The 26,358-nt window shown below is 42.3% G+C and overlaps 2 gene segments (V, D, J or C); both read right to left on the reverse strand.

The window, feature by feature from the left end:
* LOC108635878 lies at window positions 8,914–9,392 on the reverse strand. The segment is given in 2 exon segments: window positions 8,914–9,239; window positions 9,344–9,392. Coding segments are annotated over 2 exon segments (375 nt in total).
* Window positions 17,297–17,775, reverse strand: LOC102172430. The segment is given in 2 exon segments: window positions 17,297–17,622; window positions 17,727–17,775. Coding segments are annotated over 2 exon segments (375 nt in total).

The raw sequence follows: 26,358 nt of genomic DNA on the forward strand, positions 1-26,358 counted from the left end.
GGTTGGAATCTGGTGGTTCAGACACTGTCTCTGCCACTTTCTGGAAGAAAGGTACGTGTGTGAGTGTGTGTGTGTATGTGTATGTGAGAGAGAGATACAAAGGGAATGGAAATGACGTATGATTTAGAATGTGAATGATGAGAAAATGCAGCTCTGGGGTAGAACTCTGAGAAAGAATGCGGGCTCAGAGCTCACTTCCAAACACTGGATGCAGGCTTGAGGTTGAAAAGCACATCTGTAAAGTTGAGGACCTCATTCTTCACACAGGAACACTTTTGGTGATTTGTTAAATCCTAGGGACTGCTTCTGAGAATAATATTTTAAACTCATAAAGTAGGATATAAAGTATTACAAAAGACACCACTTATTCTGAAATGTAGAATAAATGCAAACATTATCAAGATATTTCAAGGAAATTTATGATATATATACATCTTCAAAATTCATTTAATAAAACATATCCTGGGGGACTTCCTTGGTGGTCCAGTGGTTAAGAATCTGCCTTCCAATGCAGGGGACATGGGTTTGATCCCTAGTCTGGGAACTAAGATCCCACCTGCCATGGGGCAACCAAGCTTGTGTGCCACAACTAGAGAAAACTGTGAGCCCAACAAACAATCCCCCATGCTGAAAGTAGACACTATGCAGCCAAATAAATAGGTAAATGTTGAAAAAATATATATATATTCTGAAATATATTGAATGATATTTACTCTATGTAATGGGATATGAAAACATCTGAAAATTTCATATCAACTGTAATACACATCAAGTGTTATAATACACAAAAAATTTATGCAAATACCCTGTGATTTCCATTATTGACTTTGTCACAGGTTCTACTAACACTGCTCTGGTTTATTCACTACATCTATCGTGAACCAAAAGCTGTATTTTAGTTAGACATTAGTAAAAATAAAGACTCATTTTCCCACTCAGATTCATGGATTCCTGAATTCTGTCCTTGTACCCCTTGGAGGGCCATGGGTCCCAGGTTAAAAATTTGTGCCTTAGAAGAGAATATTCTTTGTGATAAAATACATGGACAGGAAGTATTAGGAAGAAATATTTTATCTACAGTGCAAATTCAGATTTGTTAAAGGGGTTTGATTAAAAAAATAAAACACTTTTAGACTGATTGACAGACCTAAGTTATGACAAGAACAGGACTTACTAGATTGTGTTCTAGTCCTGGAAACATGATTCTTACAGACATGAGGTGATACCTCATCTCAGGTGTGGCTGCTGGTGAACACGAATCTTCACTTCTGGAGAAGGTGTTTTTATATAATATGCTAAAATTGAGACATCAGTTGAGAGTTGTAAAGACTAAAATGAAGTGGGCTAATGTGAGGTCTTGGCAGAAACTATTTTAATCAATAAACTCCTTCTGAGTATTAAAAGGTACATTTATAATACATTAAAAAATAAATTTAGGAAAAATAGGAAAAAATCAACAAAATATATGTAAGAAGTGTTGGATAAAAAATACAGAGCAATGCTGAGAGAATTTAAAGACCTCAATAAAGCAGCATGTGGGGACATTTGGAAAGGGGGAAATATTCTGTATCTTGGGTATCATGCTTGTTATTGCTCCTCTGTCCGTGAGATTTCCCAGGTAAGAATACTAGGGTGGGTTGCTGCTTCCTCCTCTGGGGGGTCTTCCCCACCCAGAGATCAAACCTTTGTCTTCTGCTTTGGCAGGTGGATTCTTTACCATTGAGTCATCAGGGAAACCCATCAGGTAGGTCTCCTGTGTGTGTGTGTGTGTGTGTGTGTGTGCGTGTGTGTGTGCGTGTGTGTGTGTAGCTCAGTTGTGTCCAACTCTTTGCAACCCCGTATGCTATAGCCCACTAGGCTCCTCTGTCCATGGGATTCTCCAGGCAAGAATACTAGAGTGGGTTGCCATTTCCTTCTCCAGGGGATGTTCCCCACCCAAGAATCGAACCCAGGTCTCCCCCATTGCAGGCAGATTCTTTACTGTTTGAGCCACCAGGGAAGCCCTATCATGTAGGTTACATGGGTCTAAAAATTTATCAAACATGTTAAAATATATACTTGAAATGGGTATATTTTATTGTGACTATGTTATACCTCAAAGTGCTTTTAAAGCTTGTGTGACTGTAGTGTTCAGGAGGTAGGGAGCTGCTGGGTGTCTTGCTCAGTTTCTCTGGCAGGGACAGCTGAGAGAAGCAGTGATGAACCCTGAGGCGTCTCTGGATCAACGGATGTGCAGAGCCAGGAGATCAGGGTACCCCTGCTGATTATCCTTATTCCTGCAGGCACAGCTTTGTGAGATGAAAAGCACAGAACTGCATGTTTTAATAAAGATTGTTAGGAACTCAGCAAGGTCACATCCTGTGTCTCCTTTGCCAGATACCCTGCAACCTGGGGAATTTGAGGCTCCTTACAGCTTCCTGTCCCATACTTGGGTTTGCATTCCCACCAGATGTTTTCCACCTCCCCTTCTGCTCATCCTGTGTTCCCATTTACAGATTTTTCCTTCTAGTGTATGCTCTCTCAAGGTGGGTTTCTGTTAGTTCCTACCCTCCTATGACACCACTGATTTCCTGAGCTGGGTCCACGGTGAGTTTGTGTTCTGAGAAGAGCTGACGTGCAGCACTGTGGACTGGCTGCTGGCACAGAAATACAGAGCCGAGTCCGCTGCCTCGGTGGACTTGATTTCCAGGCTGCAGGGTGAGTTTTGGGGGCATTCAGCTGAAAATCGCTGTTTGAACTCGACTGTATCTTCCATAGTGTCTTGATTCTGAAAGTAAACCAAAAACTCAAATGCTCCTTCCAACTTCTTGCGATACCAGTAAACGTAAGGATGTCCTTCTTTGGGAACACAATCCATCTTTGCTTTCTGGTCTTTTCCTTTGATCAGATGACTTGGTCTCTGGGTGACCTCAGTGTCCATGGAGCCTGTGAGGAAAGAGACAGATGGTGTAGTGAAAGCCCAGGAGAAAGCCTGATTTTGCAACCACAGGAGAAAGTCCTGAGATTGGAATCCAACAACTTCACAACAGGGACTTACCTGCTCCCCAGAAAAAAAGGACCACACAGCATAGGAGGCCGAGGCACATGGCTGGCTCAGGGAGCAAACAGAGCAGTGGCTTTTTCTCTAAGGTGCCTCATCCCCTTCAGCACCTCCTTGTGACGTGGTCGGTTTCTGTGGTTATCACAGTCCCAGGGTACCTGAGACTCTAACATTTCTTAGGCTTAGGGGAGGGAGAGCTGGTTAAACAACTAGCTTGAATTTTAAACTGCTCTAATTTTTTTCCTGAATCTTCTCTTTCGTTATCTTCTACATAAAACCACACATCATTAATTTATTTGCTTTTCAAATTTGTCAGTTTGCCTCCTCCTATCCTCACTTCCCTCTCAGGCAATGAAACATACAACTTGCCATATGTCCATCATAGCTGCTTCTACCACATTCACAAAATCATGCAGCCGCTATTTAAATTAAATGTTGAACTTATAAAAATTATATTTCTGTTGAATATGCAATGCATCTGAAAGTGAAAGTGAAAGTGAAAGTCGCTCAGTCCTGTCCGACTCTGCAAGAAGATGGAAGAGCAGATCTCATATCCCCATCTCTGCAGCCAAGGGACTCAGGCACATATGTGATCAAGAATAAAGAAATGGGGCTGTCTCAGGTGTGAGGTGCATGGGGATCATAGGGAAAGGTGATTCGGAAAAGGTATGGTAATCCTGATCCTGCACAGGGGTAATTAAGCTTACAAGTCTCTGCAGGTTCATAAATGAAGTCTCTCAGCATGATCTGAGGGTGAAGTTTTTGGTCCTCTAATGTTAAAAGTCACCAAGCAGACACTTGCTTACTTCCAGTTGGAGGGTCTCTGGTTCTATCCATTCCTAACCAGCTCAACTGGAAGTAGACACAGTTGAACTACAGGCAGCTGATTCCAGGTCCTGGAAAACAAGTGGGACAAACATCTCCTTGTTGAGACTTACCTGCCCCTTGGAGGCTATGCAACTCTTAAAAGGACTGAAGGCAGGTGAGGGGGCTTTGACTAATCATTACCCACAGTTGTACAGCCACTATTAAGAGATCTCACTTGGGTTCCATGCAGCACCCAACAACTTCTCAGATGGGAGGTCAGTCTGTGCCTGCGCTTTGTGCTCAGAGTTTTACAGAAGGATCCGCATCACCCCCTAGTGGTCAGTTTTTGCAACTCTTTTTCCCACTTGGTCCTAACCCGTGGCTGCAGTGAGTGAGTGACAACCGCTCATTACTGTCCCACTCTTTGTGACCCCATGGACTGTAGCCCACCAGACTCCTCTTTCCATGGGTTTTCCAGGCAAGAATATTGAGTGGGTTGCCATTCCCTTCTCCAGGGGATCTTCCTGACCCAGGGATTGAGCCCAGGTCTCTTGCATTGCAGGCAGATTCTTTACCGTCTGAGCCACCATCTATCCTATATGGCTGTGGTAGCCCTCTCAGCTCTCCCCTTCTGTTGCCTCCTGTGTCCAACCAATTACGAAGTCCTTTGATTTTATTTCCTAATTATGTTTTAAATCTCTCATTTTCGTGTATGGCTTTCACTACCATCATCATCATTGCACGAACAGCTTCACTGCCAGCTGCCTAGGTCACTGCATTCACAACTGTATGTATTCTCAGCCTATGCTTTTTGCACACTGTCCTTTGTAGCTTCATGCTATAGCCAGGATGATTTTTAAAAAAACTCGTGTGCAGGCACACCCACATCAACAAATACTAACATGATTACTACAGAAGTCAAATACCTAAAATCTTAATGGCAAGGCAAGGGGCATCTGAGAACACTCTGTACCTTCTGCTCAACTTTTCTGTGAACTTGAAACTGTTCTGGCAAATTAAGGCTATGAAAGAACTCGACTCGCATCAAATTGTATGTTAAGTTCCATAGTGTATACTTTGATTTGCAAGTTCACGGACGGTCTGATGGCTGATGTCTGCCTGCTTCTCTCCTGTCTCACTTCTCGCTCACCTCCTTCCTCTCTCTGCTCCTCTCATGTTGCTGCATCTTCATTCATTAAGCACACTGGTTTCTTTCCTACCTGAACAATTTTTCACCAGATCTTCTATCCATGCTTGTCTGTTCTCTATCCCCAGTCCCACTTTGTAAACTCCAACCCATCTTTAGGATGTCATTGTAAACACGATTTTATTTAAGGAAACTTCTCTGTAACTCTATTAAGTCTCCTGGTCATAAAAAGTAGCAACTGGATTCAACTAATACCCTCCCCAAGTCCCACTGATAGAAGGGACACCAGATCGCAATAAATATTTTTTTTCCATGAATATGAAACTTTATCAGAGCCTTAGACACAGAAAGTAACAGTTGCTGAGGCATTTTATGCCTGTCTTTTAGAAAGAAGAATTATGAGCTTCTGTTGCTTAGCAACAGGGCAGGAAGGTTTCTGTTCTTATTAAACTGCACTTGATTACCTCTTCTCTTATCCCCTCTGAGCTCATCTAACAATCCTTTCCACTAATTCCCTTTAATATGTAAGTTGCAATTCTAAGCAAGAGAGGGAAATGGCAACCCACTCCAGTATTCTTGCCTGGAAAATCCCACGGACAGAAGAGCCTGGTGGACTATAGTCCATGGTGTTGCAAAGAGCTGCAAAGAGTTGTACATGTCTGAGCAAGCATACACGCACTGTTAAAAGCAGCCCTTTTGGCTTGAATTACATTTACTTACCTTTTAGTGAAAGAGTGAAAAAGTTGGCTTAAAGCTCAACATTCAGAAAACTAAGATCATGGCATCCGGTCCCATCACTCCATGGGAAATAGATGGGGAAACAGTGGAAACAGTGGCAGACTTTATTTTTGGGGGCTCCAAAATCACTGCAGATGGTGACTGCAGCCATGAAATTAAAAGACGCTTACTCCTTGGAAGAAAAGTTATGACCAACCTAGATAGCATATTCAAAAGCAGAGACATTACTTTGCCGGCCAAGGTCTGTCTAGTCAAGGCTATGGTTTTTCCAGTAGTCATGTATGCATTTGAGAGTTGGACTGTGAAGAAGGCTGAGCACCGAAGAATTGATGCTTTTGAACTGTGGTGTTGGAGAAGACTCTTGAGAGTCCCTTGGACTGCAAGGAGATCCAACCAGTCCATTCTGAAGGGGATCAACCCTGGGATTTCTTTGGAAGGAATGATGGTAAAGCTGAAACTCCAGTACTTTGGACACCTCATGCGAAGAGTTGACTCATTGGAAAAAACTCTGATACTGGGAGGGATTGGGGGCAGGAGGAGAAGGGGACGACAGAGGATGAGATAGCTGGATGGCATCACGGACTCGATGGACGTGAGTCTGAGTGAACTCCAGGAGTTGGTGATGGACAGGGAGGCCTGGCGTGCTGGGATTCATGGGGTCGCAAAGAGTCAGACACGACTGAGCGACTGAACTGAACTGAACTGAACCTTTTATTTATTTTTAACAGCTTCTTCCCAACCCAGAGTTCTAACCCAGGTCTCCCACATTGCAGGCGGATTCTTTACCAGCTGAGCCACAAGGGTAGTCCAAGAATACTGGAGTGGGTAGCCTATCCCTTCTCCAGGGGATCTTCCCAACCCAGGAATCCAACTGGGGTCTCCCACATTGAAGGGGATTATTTACCAGCTGAGCTATCAGGGAAGCCCTAGATTTACTTACTTTCTAATTATTTTTAACAGCTTCATTGAGCTATAATTTATGTACCAAAACTGCACATATTTAATGTACACAGTTTAACGAATTAGCATCAGTTCAGTTCAGTTGCTCAGTTGTGTCCAACTCTTTGCGAATCCATGGACTGCAGCACACCAGGCCTCCCTGTCCATCACCAACTCCCAGAGTTTACCCAAACTCATGTCCATTGAGTCGGTGACGCCATCCAACCATCTCGTCCTCATGAAATTTCAATTTGACAACTCCTCATGTCCCCTTTCTCCTTAGACATTAGCAACCAGTAAATGGCAGTGTTTTATTTCTTTTAAGGTCTAAGTAGTATTCTATTATATGTATATATATATATATGTAAAGTACATATATATATGTTATATATATATGATGGATCCCTTCATCTGTTGATTGACACTTAGACTGAGACATCAGTTGAGAAAGGTAAATACTACATTGAATAGCACTAATGAGAAATCTTGGCAGAAAATATTTTAATAAATAAATTTCTTATGAGTATCTAAATGTACTTTCATAAAATAATTCTTACATCAGGGAAATCTTCGGGAAACTTTAACAAAATATATGCAGGGGATTTTATTGTTCAGTTGCTCGGTTGTGTCTACTCTTTGTGACCCCATGGACTGCAGCACGCCAGGCCTCCCTGTCCATCACCAACTCCTGGAGTTTACTCAAACTCGTGCCCACTGAGTTGGTGATGCCATCCAACCATCTCATCTTCTGTCAGCCCCTTCTCCTGCTGCCTTCAATCTTTCTCAGCATTAGGGTCTTTACCAGTGGGTTGGCTTTTCACGTCAAATGACCAAACTACTGGAGCTTCAACTTCAGTATTAGTCCTTCCAATGAATATTCAGAGTTGATTTCATTTAGGATTGATTGGTTTGATTTCCTTGCTGTCCAAAGGACTCTCAAGAGTTTTCTCTAGCACCACATTTCAAAAGCATCAATTCTTTGGCTCTCAGACTTCTTTGTGGTTCAACTCACATCTGTACATGAGCACTGAAAAACCATATTGGACAATATGGGCCTTTGTCAGCAAAATGATGTCCCTGCTTTTTAATACACTGTCTAGGTTTGTCAGAGCTTTTCTTCCAAGGAGCAAGCATCTTTTAATTTCATGCCTACAGTCACCATCTGCAGTGATTTGGGAGCCCAAGAAAATAAAGTCTTTCATTGTTTCCAACTTTTCCTCATCTATTTGCCATGAAGTGATGGGATTGGATGCTATGATCTTATGATTAAAAAATAGGAAGCCAAGCTTAAAGAACTTAAAAAGACCTCAGTAAAATAGCAAGGAGGGACTTTAGGGGAGGGAGAAGTATTCTGTGGCTTGATTGTCATGCCAGCTATCTATGCTGATAAGTCGCTTCAGTCGTGTCTGACTCTGTGCGAGCCCATAGATGACAGCTCACCAGGCTCCCCCGTCCCTGGGACTCTCCAGGCAAGAACACTGGAGTGGGTTGCCATTTCCTTCTCCAATGCATGAAAGTGAAAAGTGAAAGTGAAGTCGCTCAGTCGTGTCTGACTCTTTGGTGACCACATGGACTGCAGCCTTCCAGGCTCCTCTGTCCATGGGATTTTCCAGGCAAGAGTATTGGAGTGGGGTGCCATTGCCTTCTCCAGCCAGCTATCTATACAGGTGCAAAATCTCGTCAAAAAGTGTTGAAACATATACTCCAATTGGGTGCATTTTATTGCCGAGTTGTTGCTTTTAAAGCTTGTGTGACTGGACTACTCAGGACCTAGGGAGTTGCTGCATTTCTTGCTCAGCTCCTCTGGCAGGGACAGCTGAGAGGAGCAGCCATGAACCCCTAGGGAGTCCCTGGGTCTGGATCAGTTAATATGCTGAGCGAGGTGACCAGGGTGACCCTGCTGATTATCCTTATTTCTGAAGGCACAGTTTTGCCAAGGTGGAAAGCTCAGAATTACACTTCTTAATAAAGATTATTAGGAACCCATCAAGGTCACATCCTGTGTCTCTCCTTTGCCAGATACCCTGCATCGTGGAGAATCTGAGACCCCTTACAGCTTCCTGCCCTGTCCTTGGGTTTGTGTTCCCACCAGCTGTTTTCCACCTCCCCTTCTGCTCATCCTGTGTGGCCATTTACAGATTTCTCTTTCTGATGTATGCTCTTTCAAGGTGGGTTTCTGTCAATTCCTACCCTCCTACGACACCACTGATTTCCTGAGCTGGGTCCATGGTGAGTTTGTGTTCTAAGAAGAGCTGACGTGCAGCACTGTGGACTGGCTGCTGGCACAGAAATACAGAGCTGAGTCCGCTGCCTTGGTGGACTTGATTTCCAGGCTGCAGGGCGAGTTTTGGGGGCACTGAGCTGAAAATTGCTCTTTGAACACTTCTGTGTCTTCCACAATGTCTTGCTTCTGTAAGTAAACCAAGAACTCTAATGCTTCTTCCAGCTTCCTGCGGTACCAATAAACATTAATATGTCCTTTTATGGGGACACAATCCATCTTTGCTTTCTGGCCTTTTCCTTTGACCAGATGACTTGGACTCTGAGTGACTTCAGCGTCCATGGAGCCTGTAAGGAAAGAGACAGAAAGTTCACAAAAAGCCCTTGAAGGAGCCTGATTTTGCAGCCGCAGGAGAAAGTCCTGAATCTAGAATCCAAGAAATTCACCTCACCTGCTCCCCAGATGAAAAGGGCCACACAGCACAGGAGACCAAGGCACATGGCTGGCTCAGGGAGAGAGCAGAGCCGTGGCTTTTCCTCTAGGGCTCCTCATCCGCCTTCAGCACCTCCGTGTGACGTGGTCTCTCCCTGCAGTCATCACAGTCCCCATGTACTCGAGGGCAGGGAAAGCTGGTGAAACAACTAGCGTGGATTCCAGACTTTCAATTGTCTCTTTTCCTGATCCGGCTCTTTCATCATTTCTTTAACAAATGAAAATCAATTACACATCAATAACTTACCTGCTTTTTATCTTGTCTATTTGCCTCCTCCCCTCCTCCCTTCCCTGTCAGGTAATGAAATACACAACTTGCTGTATGTCAGTCATAGCTTCCACTGCACTTGCAAATTAATAGAGCAGCCATTTTATATTAACAAGCCAAATTTTGAACAATACAAAAGAAGTATTTGTGATGGATATATAAAGCATCTAAAGAAATAATAAAAGGAGTCATCTAGCAGCCTGGAGAATCCCATGGATGGAGGAGCCTGGTGTGCTGCAGGCCATGGGGTCGCGAGGAGTCAGACACGACTGAGCGACTTAGCTTTCACTTTTCACTTTCATGCACTGGAGAAGGAAATGGCAACCCACTCCAGTGTTCTTGCCTGGAGAATCCCAGGGACGGCGGAGCCTGGTGGGCTGCCGTCTGTGGGGTTGCACAGAGTTGGACACGACTGAAGCAACTTAGCAGCAGCAGCCTGAAACTGTTAGCTTAGGAGACAGATTTTCTCTTAGAATTTTTAAGTCCCTGTGTTATTTTTCTAGATTTTATCATTCTTTCTCTACCAAGTCTTGGAAAACATAATACCAAAGTTTCAGTGTTTACTCACTTTCATTCCATTTTTAGTTTTAGACTTGTGTAAGAATCTGTAAGTTACATACTAATCAGTATTTTATGTCTTTGAAATTTACCTAAGGGGTTTATTCTGTTAATGCTTTTCTCTGTGTCATTTTTTATGCAGCATTATGTCTGTGATAATAATTTATGATTATTTTATATAATAATTTAAATGATAATACTTTATTATTATTGTTTTTGCAGATAATTTTATATAATTCACTTTTGCTAATATGTACATACCTGCTCATTCCCTCAGTCATGTCTGACTCTTTGTCACCCCTTGGACTGTAGCCTACCAGGTTCCTCTGTCCCTGGGATTTTTCAGGCAAGAATCCTGGAGTGGGTTGCCATTTCCTCCTCCAGGGGATCTTCCCAGCCCAGGATTCCAGCCTGCATCTCCTGTGTCTCCGGCAAAGCAGGCGGATTCTTTACCTGCTAAGCTATCACTAATATACAAGGTTCTATTTATTATTAATAGTTTGTCAGAATTTATTATCCATTCTTGAGTTAATGTACACTAGTTTTTTCCTCTAGATTTTGGTGCTAGTACAAACAGGACTGCATTCTTATACCTTTCTTTGCATACCAAGGTATAATATTTCCCTATGCCTGTGTATATAAAAATTGAGCCTTAGGGTCACCACATGAACTTTACATACTAAGACAAAATGCTTTCCAAATTAAGCCAAATAAATAATCCCAGCAACTGTTATGTGTTTTCTGGGGTTGCACATCTAAAATTCAATTGGTACTATTCTTTCTAAGTTTTAAAATTTCTGGCTGTGCCAGGTGGCATGTGGTTTACTAGTACCCTGAACAGGAATAGCACCAGCGCCCTCTGCAGGGAAGCCCAGCATCTTAACCACTAGACCTCCATGGAAGCCCTGGCGCTTAATGTTCTTTAACCTTTGCTAGTCTACTAGGCGGAGAGGGCAATGGCACCCACTCCAGTACTCTTGCCTGGAAAATCCCATGGGTGGAGGAGCCTGGTAGACTGCTGTCCATGGGGTCGCGAAGAGTCAGACACGACTGAGCGACTTGAGTTTCACTTTTCACTTTCATGCACTGGAGAAGGAAATGGCAACCCACTCCAGTGTTCTTGCCTGGAGAATCCCAGGGACGGGGGAGCCTGGTGGGCTGCTGTCTATAGGGTCGCACAGAGACGGACACACAGCAGCAGCAGCAGTCTATTAGGATATAATAGTGTATCACTCTAGTTTTAGTTTGCATTTTTATGATTTTTCAGTTTAGTTCAGTTGAGTTGCTCAGTCGTGTCCAACATTTTGTGGTCCCATGGACTGTAGCACACCAGGCATCTCTGTCCGTCACCAACTCCCAAAGCTTGCCGTCGAGTCGGTGATGCCATCCAACCTTCTCGTACTCTGTCACCCACTTCTCCTGCCTTCAATCTTTCCCAGCATCAGGCTCTTTTCCAATGAGTCAGGGCTTCATATCAGGTGGTCAAAGTATTGGAGCTTTAGCTTCAGCATCAGTCCTTCCAATGAATATTTAGAACTGATTTCCTTAAGGATTGACTGGTTTCATCTCCTTGAAGTCCAAGGGGCTTTCCAGCATCACAAGAGTCTTCTCCAACACCACAGTTCAGAAGCATCAATTCTTCGGTGCTCAGCTTCATTTATGGTCCAACTCACATCCACACAGGACTACTGGAAAAACCGTAGTTTTAACTAGACAGACCTTTATCAGGAAAGTAATGTCTCTGCTTTTTAATATGCTGTCTAGGTTTGTCATATCTTTGCTTCGAAGGAGCAAGCATCTTTTAATTTCATCCCTGCAGTCACCATCTGCAGTGATTTGGGAGACCAAAAAAATAAAATCTTTCATTGTTTCCAATTTCTCCTCATCTATTTGCCATGAAGTGATGGGATTGGATGCTATGATCTTATGATTAAAAAATAGGAAGCCAAGCTTAGAGAACTTTCAAAGACCTCAGTAAAATAGCAAGGAGGGACTTTAGGGGAGGGAGAAGTATTCTGTGGCTTGATTGTCATGCCAGCTATCTATACAGCAAAATCTCGTCAAAAAGTGTTGAAACATATACTCCAATTGGGTGCATTTTATTGCCGAGTTGTTGCTTTTAAAGCTTGTGTGATTGTAGTATTCAGGACCCAGGGAGTTGCTGCATTTCTTGCTCAGCTCCTCTGGCAGGGACAGCTGAGAGAAGCAGCCGTGAACCCCTGAGGAGTCCCTGGGTCTGGATCAGTTAATATGCTGAGCAAGGTGACCAGGGTGACCCTGCTGATTATTTCTGAAGGCACAGTTTTGCCAGGTGGAAAGCTCAAAATTACACTTCTTAATAAAGATTGTTAGGAACCCATCAAGGTCACATCCTGTGTCTCTCCTTTGCCAGATACCATGCCAAATGGGGAATCTGAGACCCCTTACAGCTTCCTGCCCTGTCCTTGGGTTTGTGTTCCCACCAGCTGTTTTCCACCTCTCCTTCTGCTCATCCTGTGTTGTCATTTACAGATTTTTCCTTCTGATGTATGCTCTTTCAAGGTGGGTTTCTGTCAATTCCTACCCTCCTATGACATCACTGATTTCCTGAGCTGGGTCCACGGTGAGTTTGTGTTCTAAGAAGAGCTGACGTGCAGCACTGTGGACTGGCTGCTGGCACAGAAATACAGAGCTGAATCCGCTGCCTTGGTGGACTTGATTTCCAGGCTGCAGGGTGAGTTTTGGGGCCACTGAGCCAAAAACTGCTGTTGAAATACTTCTGTGTCTTCCACAATGTCTTGATTCTGTAAGTAAACCAAAAACTCAAATGCTCCTTCCGGCTTCTTGCGATACCAGTATACATGAACATGTCCTTTTATGGGGACACAATCCATCTTTGCTTTCTGGTCTTTTCCTTTGACCAGATGACCTGGACTCTGGATGACCTCAGTGTCCATGGAGCCTGTAAGGGATGAGACAGTAAATGCAATGAAAGCCCAGGAGAAAGGCTGATTTTGCAGCCACAGGAGAAAGTCCTGAGATTGGAATCCAACAACTTCACAACAGGGACTTACCTGCTCCCCAGAAGAAAAAGAAAGCTGCCCAGCACAGGAGGCTGAAGCACATGTCTGGATCAGGGAGAAAGCAGGGCGGTGACTTTTTCCCTAACGTGCCTCCTCCCCCTTCAGCAACTCCTTGTGACGTGGTGGGTTCACATGGTCATTAGAGCCCCTGTGTATATGAGTCGCTAACATTTCATAGGCTGGGAGGGCACAGAAAGCTCGTGAAACAACTAGTATGAATTTGAAACTGCTTTATTTTTCTTTTTTCCTGATTCTTGTCTCTCATCAGTCTTTAAAGAACAGAAGTCATTTCACATCAGTAATTTATTTGCTTTTTTAACTTGTCAATTTGCCTTTTCCCCTCCTCCCTTCCCTCTTAGGCAATGAACGATACACTTTGCTATATGTCAATCATAGCTTCTATTGCATTCACAAAATTACATAGCAGCTACTTGCTTTGGCCACCTCATGTGAAGAGTTGACTCATTGGAAAAGACCCTGATGCTGGGAGGGATTGGGGGCAGGAGGAAAAGCAGACGACAGAGGATGAGATGGCTGGATGGCATCACTGACTTGATGGATGCGAGTCTGAGTGAACTCCGGGAGTTGGTGATGGACAGGGAGGCCTGGCGTGCTGTGATTCATGGGGTCGCAAGGAGTTGGACATGACTGAGCGACTGAGCTGAACTGAACTTATGTTAAAAACACAAAATTTGAGCTCTACGAATATTTGTGCTGCTGCTGCTAAGTTGCTTCAGTCGTGTCCGACTCTGTGCGACCCCAGAGACAGCAGCCCACCAGGCTCCCCCATCCCCGGGATTCTCCAGGCAAGAACACTGGAGTGGGTTGCCATTTCCTTCTCCAGTGCATGAAAGTGAAAAGTGAAAGTGAAGTCACTCGGTCGTGTCTGACTCTTAGCAACCCCACGGACTGCAGCCTACCAGGCTCCTCCGTCCACGAACATGCAGTACATCTAGAGAAATAGCAAAATGAATGATCTCGCCTGGAACAATCAGCTTAGGAAACAGACTTTCACTGAGAATTTTCAAGTCTCCGTGTTATTTTTCTAGATTCTTATCTTTCTTTCTCTACCTATCTTGACAATCGCAACATTATCTTCCCTATTCTCTCTCTTTTCCTAAATTTCAATGACTTTCATCAAGTTGCATGAGAATATCTTTTGTGATTTTGATTAGTGCTGCATTGAATACATAGATGATAGTACAAAAATAGGAATACTCTTTCTATTGGTTTAACTTATTCATGATCATGGTATATAGCTTCACTTGTTTTAGATTTTTAAAATGTTTTCCCTAAAATGTAATAATTTTCTGAATTAAATAATCATTTACCTAATAGATTTTTAACAGATTTTATATGTGTTATAATTTGTAAATGGTCTCTCTCTTAAAAAAAATATGTTTTTACTGTTTCTTGCTAATATATGGAAATAAATTGACTTTTAAAGTTTATGTTAAATTCAGTAAATTTATTAAATTTGTTGTTATTAATAATGCAATGCTTCTTTAGATTCCTTTGGTTCTTTGTCTCAGTTTTCCATCTGTCTTTAATCATTTCTTCGCTTCTTTCTTCATTCTAACCCTTTTTTTCTAGTTCTCTTGGCTAGATATTCAGCATAATCATGACCAGAAATAGTGGCGGACTTCATTTACTTACTTGTCAATTATGTTTGACCCAGAGAACTACAGGTAGTAGATATGTGGTAGGTGCTATGGAGGGTTAAAAAGTGTAAAATTAGTTCCTGCTATTAGAGGAGTTATTGGCATGCCAGGATATTTGCAAATCAACTGTTACTGGGCCAGGTTCTTCTTGACTGACCCACAGGAAAGCCAAAATAAGAGATGCCCAGGTTTGTTGGAGAGAAGAGGGTTGTCTTCAAGGCCGCCAGCCAAGCAAGAAGACGAGAGATCTGCCGATTTTTTTGTGTTGTTTTTGTTTTTCATATTGAGTAGACTGAACTTAATATGAAAATTTTGGATATTAATGCTTTACTGGTTATATCATTTGCAAATATTTTCTCCCATTCAGCAGGCTGTCTTTGTTTTGTCAACATTTTGTTTTTTGGTTTTGACTATGAGAAAGTTTTATGCTTAATAAGTTTCCACTTCATCATTCTTGCTTTTGTTTCCTTTTCCTGAGGAGACAGATCAAAACATATATTGCTACAACTGATGGCAGAGGGTGTTCTGTGTTTTGTTCTAGGAGTTTTATGGTTTCTGGCATTACATGTCTATCTTTAATCAATTTTGTGTTTGAATTTGTGTATGGCATGAGGAAATGCTCCAATTTCATTTTTTTACGTAGTTGTCTAGTTTAACCAGCACTGCTTATTGAAGAGCATGTCTATTTCCAATCTGTTTATTCCTGCATTCCTTATCATAGTTTCAGTTCAGTTCAGTTCAGTCGCTCAGTCACGTCCAACTCTTTGCGATCCCATGAATCGCAGCATGCCAGGCCTCCCTGTCCAATACCAACTCCCGGAGTTTACTCAAACTCATGTCCATTGAGTCAGTGATGCCATCCAGCCATCTCATCCTCTGTCGTCCCCTTCTCCTCCTGCCCCCAATCCCTCCCAGCATCAGGGTCTTTTCCAATGAGTCAACTCTTCGCATAAGGTGGCCAAAGTACTGGAGTTACAGCTTTAGCATCAGTCCTTCCAATGAACACCCAGGACTGATCTCCTTCAGAATGGACTGGTTGGACCTCTTTGCAGTCCAAGGGACTCTCAAGAGTCTTCTCCAGCACTGCAGTTCAAAAGCATCAATTCTTCAGTGCTCAGCTTTCTTCACAGTCCAACTCTCACATCCATACGTGACCACAGGAAAAACCATAGCCTCAACTAGACGGACCTTTGTTGGCAAAGTAATGTCTCTGCTTTTGAATATGCTGTCTAGGCTGGTCATAACTTTCCTTCCAAGGAGTAAGCATCTTTTAATTTCATGCCTGCAATCGCCATCTGCAGTGATTTTGGAGCCCCCAAAAATAAAGTCTGACACTGTTTCCACCGTTTCCCCATCTATTTCCCATGAAGTGATGGGACCAGATGCCATGATCTTTGTTTTCTGAATGTTGAGCTTTAGGCCAACTTTTCCACTCTCCTCTTTCACTTTCATCAAGAGGCTTTTTAGTTTCTCTTCACTTTCTGCCATAAGGGTGGTGTCATCTGCATATCTGAGGTTATTGATATTTCTTCTGGCAATCTTAATTCCAGCTTGTGCTTCTTCCAGTCCAGCGCTTCTCATGATGTACTCTGCATGGAAGTTAAATAAGCAGGGTGACAATATACAGCCTTGACGTACTCCTTTTCCTATTTGGAACCAGTCTGTTGTTCCATGTCCAGTTCTAACTGTTGCTTCCTGGCCTGCATATAGGTTTCTCAAGAGGCAAGTCAGGTGGTCTGGTATTCCCATCTCTTTCAGAATTTTCCACAGTTTATTGTGATCCACACAGTCAAAGGCTTTGGCATAGTCAATAAAGCAGAAGTAGATGTTTTTCTGGAACTCTCTCGCTTTTTCCATGATCCAGCGGATGTTGGCAATTTGATCTCTGGTTCCTCTGCCTTTTCTAAAACCAGCTTAATTGACCATACTTATGTGGTTTTATTTCTAGACATTCATTTCTGTTTGGATCAATGAATGTCCTGATCCAGGTGATCAGGGAGACCAGGGAAGACAGATGACCTACTGATTATCCTTATTCCTGAAGGCACAGCTTTGCCAGATGAAAAGCTCAGAACTGCATATTTTATTAAAGATTGTTAGGAACCCATCAAGGTCACATCCTGTGTCTCCTTTGCCAGATACCCTGAAAATTGGGGAATCTGAGACCACTGTACAGCTTCCTGCCCCATTCTTGGATTTGTATTCCCACCAGCTGTTTTCCACCTCCCCTTTTGCTCATTCTGTGTTGCCATTTACAGATTTTTTCCTTCTGGCTAATGCTCTTTCAAGGTGGGTTTCTGTTAGTTCCTACCCTCCTACGACACCACTGATTTCCTGAGCTGGGTCCATGGTGAGTTTGTGTTCTAAGAAGAGCTGACGTGCAGCACTGTGGACTGGCTGCTGGCACAGAAATACAGAGCTGAGTCTGATGCCTTGGTGGACTTGATTCCCAGGCTGCAGGGTGAGGTTTGGGGGCACTCAGCTGAAAATCTCTGTTTGAACATGTCTGTATCTTCTATAATTTTTTCATCCTGTAAGTAAACCAAGAACTCGAATGCTTCTTCCAGCTTCCTGCGATACCAGTAAACATAAGAGTGTCCTTTTTTGGGGACACAGTACATTTTTGCTCTCTGGTCTTTTCCTTTGACCAGATGGCTGGGACTCTGGGTGACCTCAATGTCCATGGAGCCTGTGAGAAAAGAGAGAGAAAGTGAAGAAAAGGCCCTTGAAGGAGCCTGATTTTGCAGCCTCAGGAGAAAGTCCTGAATCTAGAATCCAATTAATTCACCTCACCTGCTCCCCAGAATAAAAGAGCCACACAGCACAGGAGGCCGAGGCACATGGCTGGCTCAGGGAGAGAGCAGAGCCGTGGCTTTTCCTCTCAAGTGCCTCATCCCCTGCAGCACCTCCTCGTGACGTGGTTGCTCCCTGTGGTCACCCCAGTCCCCATGTACATGAGATGCTAGCTTTTCACAGCCTGGGCGGGCAGGGAAAGCTGGCGAAGCAGCTAGTGTGGATTCCAGACTGCTTCAATTGTCTTTTCCCGGATTCTGCTCTTTGATCATTTCTTTAAATTGAAAACCAGTTGCACATCAATAACTCACTTGCTTTTTATCTTGTCAGTTTGCCTCCCCCCTCCCTTCCCTCTCAGACAATGAAATACACAACTTGCTGTACATCAGTCTTAGCTTCTACTGTACTTACAAATGGATCCAGCAGCTACCTTATACTAACAAGCCAAATTTTGAACTATACAAAAGAAATATTTGTAATGGATATATAAAGCATCCAGAGAAATAACAAAATGCGTCATCTAGGCTGAAACTGTTAGCTTAGGAGACAGATTATCTCTGAGAATTTTTAAGTCCCTGTGTTATTTTTTCCAGATTTCATTATTCTTTCTCTACTAGGTCTAGGAAAACATAATCCTAAAGTTCAAGTTTTTACTCACTTTCCTTCCATTATCAGTTTTAGACTTACGTAAGAATCTGTAAATTATATATTAATCAGTGTTTTATGTCTTTGAAATTTATCTAAGGGATTTATTCTGTTTTACCTTGTCTGCGTCATATTTTTATTAAGTATTATGTCTGTGATAATAATTTATGTCTTTGCAGATAATTTTATGTAATTCACTTTTGCTAATACGTGCATGCCTGCTCATTCCCTCAGTCGTGTCTGACTCTTTGTGACCCCACGGACTGTAGCCCATCAAGTTCCTCTGTCCCTGGGATTTTTCAGGCAAGAATACTGGAGTGGGTTGCCATGTCCTCCTCCAGGGAATCTTCTCGACCCAGGGATCCAACCTGCATCTCCTGTCTCCTGCAAAGCAGGCGGATTCTTTACCTGATGAGCCATCATTAATATATAAGGTTCCATTTATTATTAATAGTTTGTCAGAATTTATTATCCATTCTTGAGTTAATGTACACTAGTGTTCTCCTCTAGATTTTGGTGCTAGTACAAACAGGACTTCATTCTTATATCTTTCTTTACATACCAAGGTATAATATTTCTCTATTCCTGGGAATATAAAAATTGAGCTTTAGGGTCAGCATGTCAACTTTACATTCTATGACAAAATGCTTTCCAAATTAAAATGAAGTCACTCAGTTGTGTCTAACTCTTTGTAACCCCGTGGACTGTAACCTGCCAGGCTCCTCTGTCCATGGAATTTTCCAGGCAAGAACACTGGAGTCGGTTGCCATTTCCTTCTCCAGCGGATCTTCCCAAACTAGGGATTGAACCCGGGTCTCCAGCATTTCAGGCAGATGCTTTTTCATCTGAGCCACAAGGGTAGCCCCAGCGAAGCTCCAAATTAAGCCAGATAAATAATCCCAACAACTGTTGTGTGTTTTCTAGGGTTGCACATCTAAAATTCTATTGGTACTATTCCTCCTAATTTTTTAAATTTCTGGCTGTGCCCGGTGGCATGCAGTTTATTATTACCCTGAACAGGAATAGAACCGAGCCCCCCTCCCCACCCCCTACTCCCCCCTCCCCTGCAGGGGAAGCCCAGAATCTTAACCATTAGGTCGCCGTGGAAGTCCTGTCATTTATGTTCTTTTAACTTTGCCAGTCTGTTAGGATAAAATGGTATATCACTCTAGTTTTAGTTAGCATTTTTGTAATTTTTCAGTTTAGATCAGTCCAGTCACTCAGTCATGTCTGACTCTTTGTGATCCCATGGACTGCAGCATACCAGGCTTGTCCATCACCAACTCCTGGAGCTTGCTCAAACTCATGTCCATTGAGTTGGTGATGCCATCCAACCATCTCATCTTTTGTCATCCCCTTCTCCTCCTGCCTTCAATCTTTCCCAGCATCAGGGTCTTTTCCAGTGAGTCAGGGCATCATATCAGGTGGTCAAAGTGTTGGAGCTTCAGCTTCAACATCAGTCCTTCCAATGAATATTCAGGACTGATTTCCTTTACGATTGACTGGTTTGATTTCCTTGCAGTCCAAGGGACTCTCAAGAGTCTTCTCCAACACGACAGTTCAAAAGCATCAGTTCTTTGGTGCTCAGCCTTCTTTATGGTCCAACTCTTACAACCATACAAAACTACTGAAAAAACCATAGCTTTGACTAGACAGAGCTTTGTTGGCAAAGTAAATGCCTCTGCTTTTTAATGTGCTGTCAAGGTTTGTCATTGCTTTTCTTCCCAGGAGTAAGAGTCTTTTAATTTCATGGCTGCAGTCACTATCTGCTCTGATTTTGGAGCCCAGAAAATAAGGTCTGTCACTGTTTCCATTGTTTCCCCATCTATCTGCCAGGAAGTGATGGGACCGGATGCCATGATCTAAGTTTTTTGAATGTTGAGCTGTAAGCCAACTTTTCCACTGTCCTCTTTCACTTTCATCAAGAGGCTCTTTAGCTCCTCTTTGCTTTCTGCTATAAGGGTGGTATCATCCGCATATCTGAGGTTATTAATATTTCTCCCAGAAATTTTGATTTCAGCTTGTGCTTCATCCAGCCCAGCATTTCACATGATGTACTCTGCATATAAGTTAAATAAGCAGGGTGACAATCTATGGCCTTGATGTACTCCTTTCCCAATTTTAACCAGTCTCTTGTTCCATGTCCATTTCTAACTGTTGCTTCTTGACACACATACAGGTTTTCTCAGGAGGCAGATTAGGTGGTCTGGTATGCCCATCTTTTTCAGAATTTTCCACAGTTTGTTGTGATCCACACAATCAAAGGCTTTAGCGTGGTCAGTGAAGCAGAAATAGACCTTTTTCTATAATTCTCTTACTTTTTAATTGAATATATTTTTTCTGTTTATAGGCCACTAGTGTTTTTGGTACACTGCCTTTTGACCATATTTTCTTTTTGAATGTTCAGCTATTATTTATTTGTAACAATTCCTTACATATTCCTGATAGCAAACTTTGTCAGTTACATGTGCTGCTAATATCTATTCAATCTGTGGCTTGTCTTTCACTTTTTGTAATGCCTTTTTTTTTAGTTGGTATTCCTAATTTAGTCGAGTCTACATTCTCTTTCGGAGAAGGCAATGGCACCCCACTCCAGTACTCTTGCCTGAAAAATCCCATGGATGGAGGAGCCTGGTGGGCTGCAGTCCATGGGGTCACGAAGAGTCGGACATGACTGAGCGACTTCACTTTCACTTTTCACTTTCATGCTTTGGAGAAGGAAATGGCAACCCACTCCAGTGTTCTGGCCTGGAGAATCCCAGGGGCAGTGGAGCCTGGTGAGCTGCCATCTATGGGGTCGCACAGAGTCGGACACGAGTGAAGTGACTTAGCAAAAACATTCTCTTTGGGGAGGGTATACATTTAATTCTTTATAATTATGTTCTTGTACCTCAAGATCATAAAGGTATACTTACAAGTTATTTACCAGACAGCTAACATTTTAAAGTTGTGTGTAAGCATTTGATTCTTTAATAATAATTATTTTTTCTTAGGCTGTGAAAATGAATTTAAATCCATCCTTACTTCTGTGGATAACAGCTTGTCCCAGAAGAACACTGCATTATTCCCCTGCATACCTCCAGTGACAGCTCTATCATATATAAAATGCTTACTTAAACACCAGTTCAGTTCAGTTCAGTTCAGTTCAGTCACTCAGTCATGTCCGACTTTTTGCGACCCCGTGAATTGCAGTGCGACAGGCCTCCGTGTCCATCACCAACTCCCAGAGTCCACTCAAACCCATATCCATCGAGTTCGTGATGCCATCCAACCATCTCATTCTCTGTCGTCCCCTTTTCCTCCTACCCTCAATCTTTCCCAGCATCAGAGTCTTTTCAAATGAGTCAGCTCTTCACATCAGGTGGCCAAAGTATTGGAGTTTCAGCTTCAGCATCATTCCTTCCAAAGATAACCCAGGACTGATCTCCTTTAGAATGGACTGTTTGGATCTCCTTGCAGTCCAAGAGACTCTCAAGAGTCTTCTCCAACACCACAGTTTAAAAGCATCCATTGAGCTCAGCTTTCTTTATAGTCCAACTCTCACATCACATGACCACTGGAAAAACCATAGCCTTGGCTAGACGGACCTTTGCTGACAAAGTAATGTCTCTGCTTTTTAATATGCTGTCTAGGTTGATCATAACTTTCCTTCCAAGGAGTAAGCATCTTTTAATTTCATGCCTGCAATTACCATCTGCAGTGACTTTGGAGCCCAGAAAAATAAAGTCTGACACTGTTTCCACTGTTTCCCCATCTGTTTGCCATGAAGTGATGGGACCAGATGCCATGCTCTTATTTTTCTGAATGTTGAGCTTTAAGCCAACTTTTCCACTCTCCTCTTTCACTTTCATCAAGAGGCTTTTTAGGTTCTGTTCACTTTCTGCCATAAGGATGGTGTCATCTGCATATCTGAGGTTATTGATATTTCTCCCGGCAATCTTGATTCCAGCTTGTGCTTTTTCCAGCCTAGTGTTTCTCATGATGTACTCTGCATAGAAGTTAAATAAGCAGGGTGACAATATGCAGTCTTGACGTACTCCTTTTCCTATTTGGAACCAGTCTGTTGTTCCATGTCCAGTTCTAACTGTTGCTTCCTGACCTGCATATAGGTTTCTCAAGAGGCAGGTTAGGTGGTCTGGTATTCCCATCTCTCAGAATTTTCCACAGTTTATTGTGATCCACACAGTCAAAGGCTTTGGCATAGTCAATAAAGCAGAAATAGATGTTTTTCTGGAACTCTCTTTCTTTTTCTATAATCCAGCTTAAACTTGCTCTCCTTTTAAATCCATGATTTTCATTTGTCTATTTATGCCTTTTTCATTATCCTAAATTAAGAAATGATTTGATAGTTCAAGGAGAAATCACCTTAGTTTGTCCCTGTTCAACATTAGTTTCTTTTTCTCTGTGTTGGCCACTTAAATTTCAGACTACTTTCATCAAATTTCATGAAAATATCTTTCCTGATTTTGACCAGCCCTGAACAAACAGATTATAGTGCAGAATTAGGAATACTCTTACCATTGGTCTTACGTATTCATGATCATGGTACACATCTTCACTTATTTCAGATTTTTTAAATGTTTTCCTCTAAAATTTAATCCTTTTCTGAATTGCAGTCTCATTTACCTAACAGATTTGTTTTTATGCATTTTATATGTTACATTAGAATTTTAAAATCATCTCTCTTTAAAAAATATTTTAGCTGTTGATAACATATGGAATAAACTTTTTATATTTGTGTTAAATTCAATGAGTTTATTAAATCTGTTAATATTAATAATGCATTGCATCTTTAGATTCCTTTGGTTCTTCTTCTAAACTTGCCATCTGTCTTTTAAAACTTTTCTTCCCCTCCTTTTCTCATTCTCAGCCTTTTTCCTTGTTCTACTGGCTGGAATTTCGCAAAATCTTCACTAGAAATGCTAGTGCCATTCATTTACTTATCAATTATATTTAACTTGGAGAACTACTGGTACTAAATATGTGGCAGATGCTCTGAGGGTTACAAGGTATGAGATTACACCCTGCTATTAAAGGAGTTATCCACATGCCAAGTGAAAGTGAACGGGATCGTCGGTCGTGTCTGACTCTTTGCCACCCATGGACTGTAGTCTGCCAGGCTCCTCTGCCCATGGAATTCTCAAGACTAGAATACCAGAGTGGGTTGCCTTGCCCTCCTCCAGGGGATCTTCCCTACCCAGAGATCAAATGAATGTGTCTTACGTCTCCTGCATTGGCAGGCAGGTTCTTTACCACTAGTGACACCAGGGGAGCACATCACTCTTCTAACTGCTATTGGCCCAGGTTCATCTTGGCTGACCCACATGAAGCCAAAACACTGATGCCCAGGTTTGCTGCAGAAAGTGAAAGTCACTCAGCCACGTCCAACTCTTTGCGAACCCATGGACTATACAATCCATGGAATTCTCCAGGCCAGAATACTGGAGTGGGTAGTTCCCTTCTCTAGGGGATCCTCCCAAACCAGGGATCAAACCCAGGTCTCCCACATTGCAGGTGAATTCTTTACCAGCTGAGCCACCAGGGAAGCCCAAGAATACTTGAGTGGGTAGCCTGTGCCTTCTCCGGCAGATCTTCCCTACCCAGGAATTGAACTGGGGTCTCCTGCATTGCAGGCGGATTCTTTACCAGCTGAGCCACAAGGGAAGCTCGTTTGGGTCAGGGAAGGGATTTATTTGCAAAGCAATCAGGCAGAGAGGTGAAAGATCTTCTACCCATTTTTAAAATTGTGTTGTTTGTGTTTTTCATATTGAGTTGCCTGACTGTTTGCATATTTTGAATATTAATGGTTTACTGATTATTTTGTTTGCATATATTTTCTTCCATTCAGCGCATTATCTTTTTCTTTTGTCAGTGGTTCTCTTTTGTTTGTTTGTTTTTGCTGTAAGAAGATTTTAAGTAAGTAAGTAAGTAAGTAAGTAAAGTCACTCAGTCGTGTCCGACTCTTTGTGACCCCGTGGACTGCAGCCCACCAGGCTCCTCAGTCCATGGGATTCTCCAGGCAAGAATACTGGAGTGGGTTGCCATTTCCTTCTCCAGGGGATCTTCCCAGCCCAGGGATCGAACCCTTGTCTCCTGCATTGGAGGCAGACGCTTTAACCTCTGAGCCACCAGGGAAAGAGGATTTTAAGGTTAATTCAATTGCATTTGCTTGTTTTTGCTTTAGTTTTCCTTCCCCAGTGAGACAGATCTGAATACGCGTTGCTACAATAGATGCCAAGAGCATTCTGACTGTGTTTCTTCTAGGAGTTTTGTTGTTCCTGGCCTGCAAGTCAGTCTTTAATCCATTTTGAGTTTATATAAGTGTGTGGGGTGTGAAAATGTTCTAACTTCATTCTTTCATGTAGCTGTCCAGTTTTACCAGTATTACTTATTGAAGACAATTTTTTCTAAATTGTATATTCTTGCATTCTTTGACATAGTTTAACTGACCATGTGGGTTTATTTCTAGACTTTCAATCGTATGTCCATTTTTGTGGCAATACCATTCTGTTTTGATTATTATAGCTCTGCATTAATAATATTAACTGACGTCACAGAGTATGACACCTTTAGCTTTGTGGGCATTTTTTAAATTCTCATGAATGCTTTTTACTATCTGGGGTCTTCTGTGTCTTTAGCATAAATTTTAGAACTATTTGTTCTAGTTCTGTGAAAATTGTTGTAGGCACTTTGATAGGGACTGCATTAAATCTGTAGTACAGACCTTTTAGCAATATTAATTTTAGAAATGGCCCAGGAGAGGAACAAAAAATGAATTCACAGACTTGACCAGCGGAGATGCAACAACTGAAATTTTTCTTTGTAAGTCATGTGCTTTGCAGTCAAATAGCTCCTTAAATATAGTTAACTCCTTGGTTTATTTTCATAAGCAAAATGTATCTCTTCTTAACTCTTCCAGTATGGTTGAATTAGTTTCTTTTACTTTAAAGCAGAACAGTACTAACAGGCACACAGAAAATGAGGCTGCTCTTATGATCTCAGGTATGGTTGCCGGTGAACACTAATTTCTGGAGAAGATGTTTTTCTATAATATATTGCGGTTGAGACACCAATTGAGAAATGTAAAGACTAAATCAAAGTGGGATAATGAAAAGTCTTGGAATAAATATTTTAATAAATAAATTCCATACGAGTACTAAAAAGTAAATTCATAATACCTGTCTTTAAAAAATTAGAGAAAAGTAAAAAAAAAAATAAACAAAATATGTGCTGGACATAGTCAATAAAAAAATCTACAAAGCAATGGTAAAAGAAGTTAAAAAGACCTTAGTAAAATAGCATGGAGGGATTTTGGGGGAGGGGGACATAGTCTGTGTCTTGATTCTAATGCTGGTTGCATGGGTTAAAAACTTGTCACAATGTACTGAAATACAGACCTAAATTGGTGCATTTTGTTTTGGTATGTTATGCCTCAAAGTTGCTTTTAAAAGTTGCACGGTTGCAGGTGTCTGGTTGAAGGGAGATGCTGATTTTTCTGCTCAGTCGCTCTGTCGGGGACAGATGAGAAGCAGTCATGAGCCCTGAGGAGTCTCTGGGTCTAGATCAAGGAATGTGCTGAGCCAGGTGATCAGGGTCCCCATGGAAGACAGGTGACCTGCCGATTATCCCTATTCCTGAAGCCCCAGCTTTGCCAGATGAAAAGCACAGAACTGCATGTTTTAATAAAGATAGTTAGAAACCCATCAAGGTCACATCCTGTGTCTCCTTCGCCAGATACTCTGCAAACTGGGGAATAGGAGACCCCTTACAGCTTCCTTCCTCTTCCTTGGGTTTGTGTTCCCACCAGCTGTTTCCCACCTCCCCTTCTGCTCATCCTGTGTTGCCATTTACAGATTTTTCCATCTGGTTTATGCTCTCTCAAGGTGGGTTTCTGTTAATTCCTACCCTCCTACGACACCACTGGTTTCCTGAGCTGGGTCCACGGTGAGTTTGTGCTCTAAGAAGAGCTGATGTGCAGCACTGTGGA

The sequence above is a fragment of the Capra hircus genome, chromosome 4 (assembly GCF_001704415.2).
Source record: "Capra hircus breed San Clemente chromosome 4, ASM170441v1, whole genome shotgun sequence".
Taxonomy (NCBI): Eukaryota; Metazoa; Chordata; class Mammalia; order Artiodactyla; family Bovidae; genus Capra; species Capra hircus.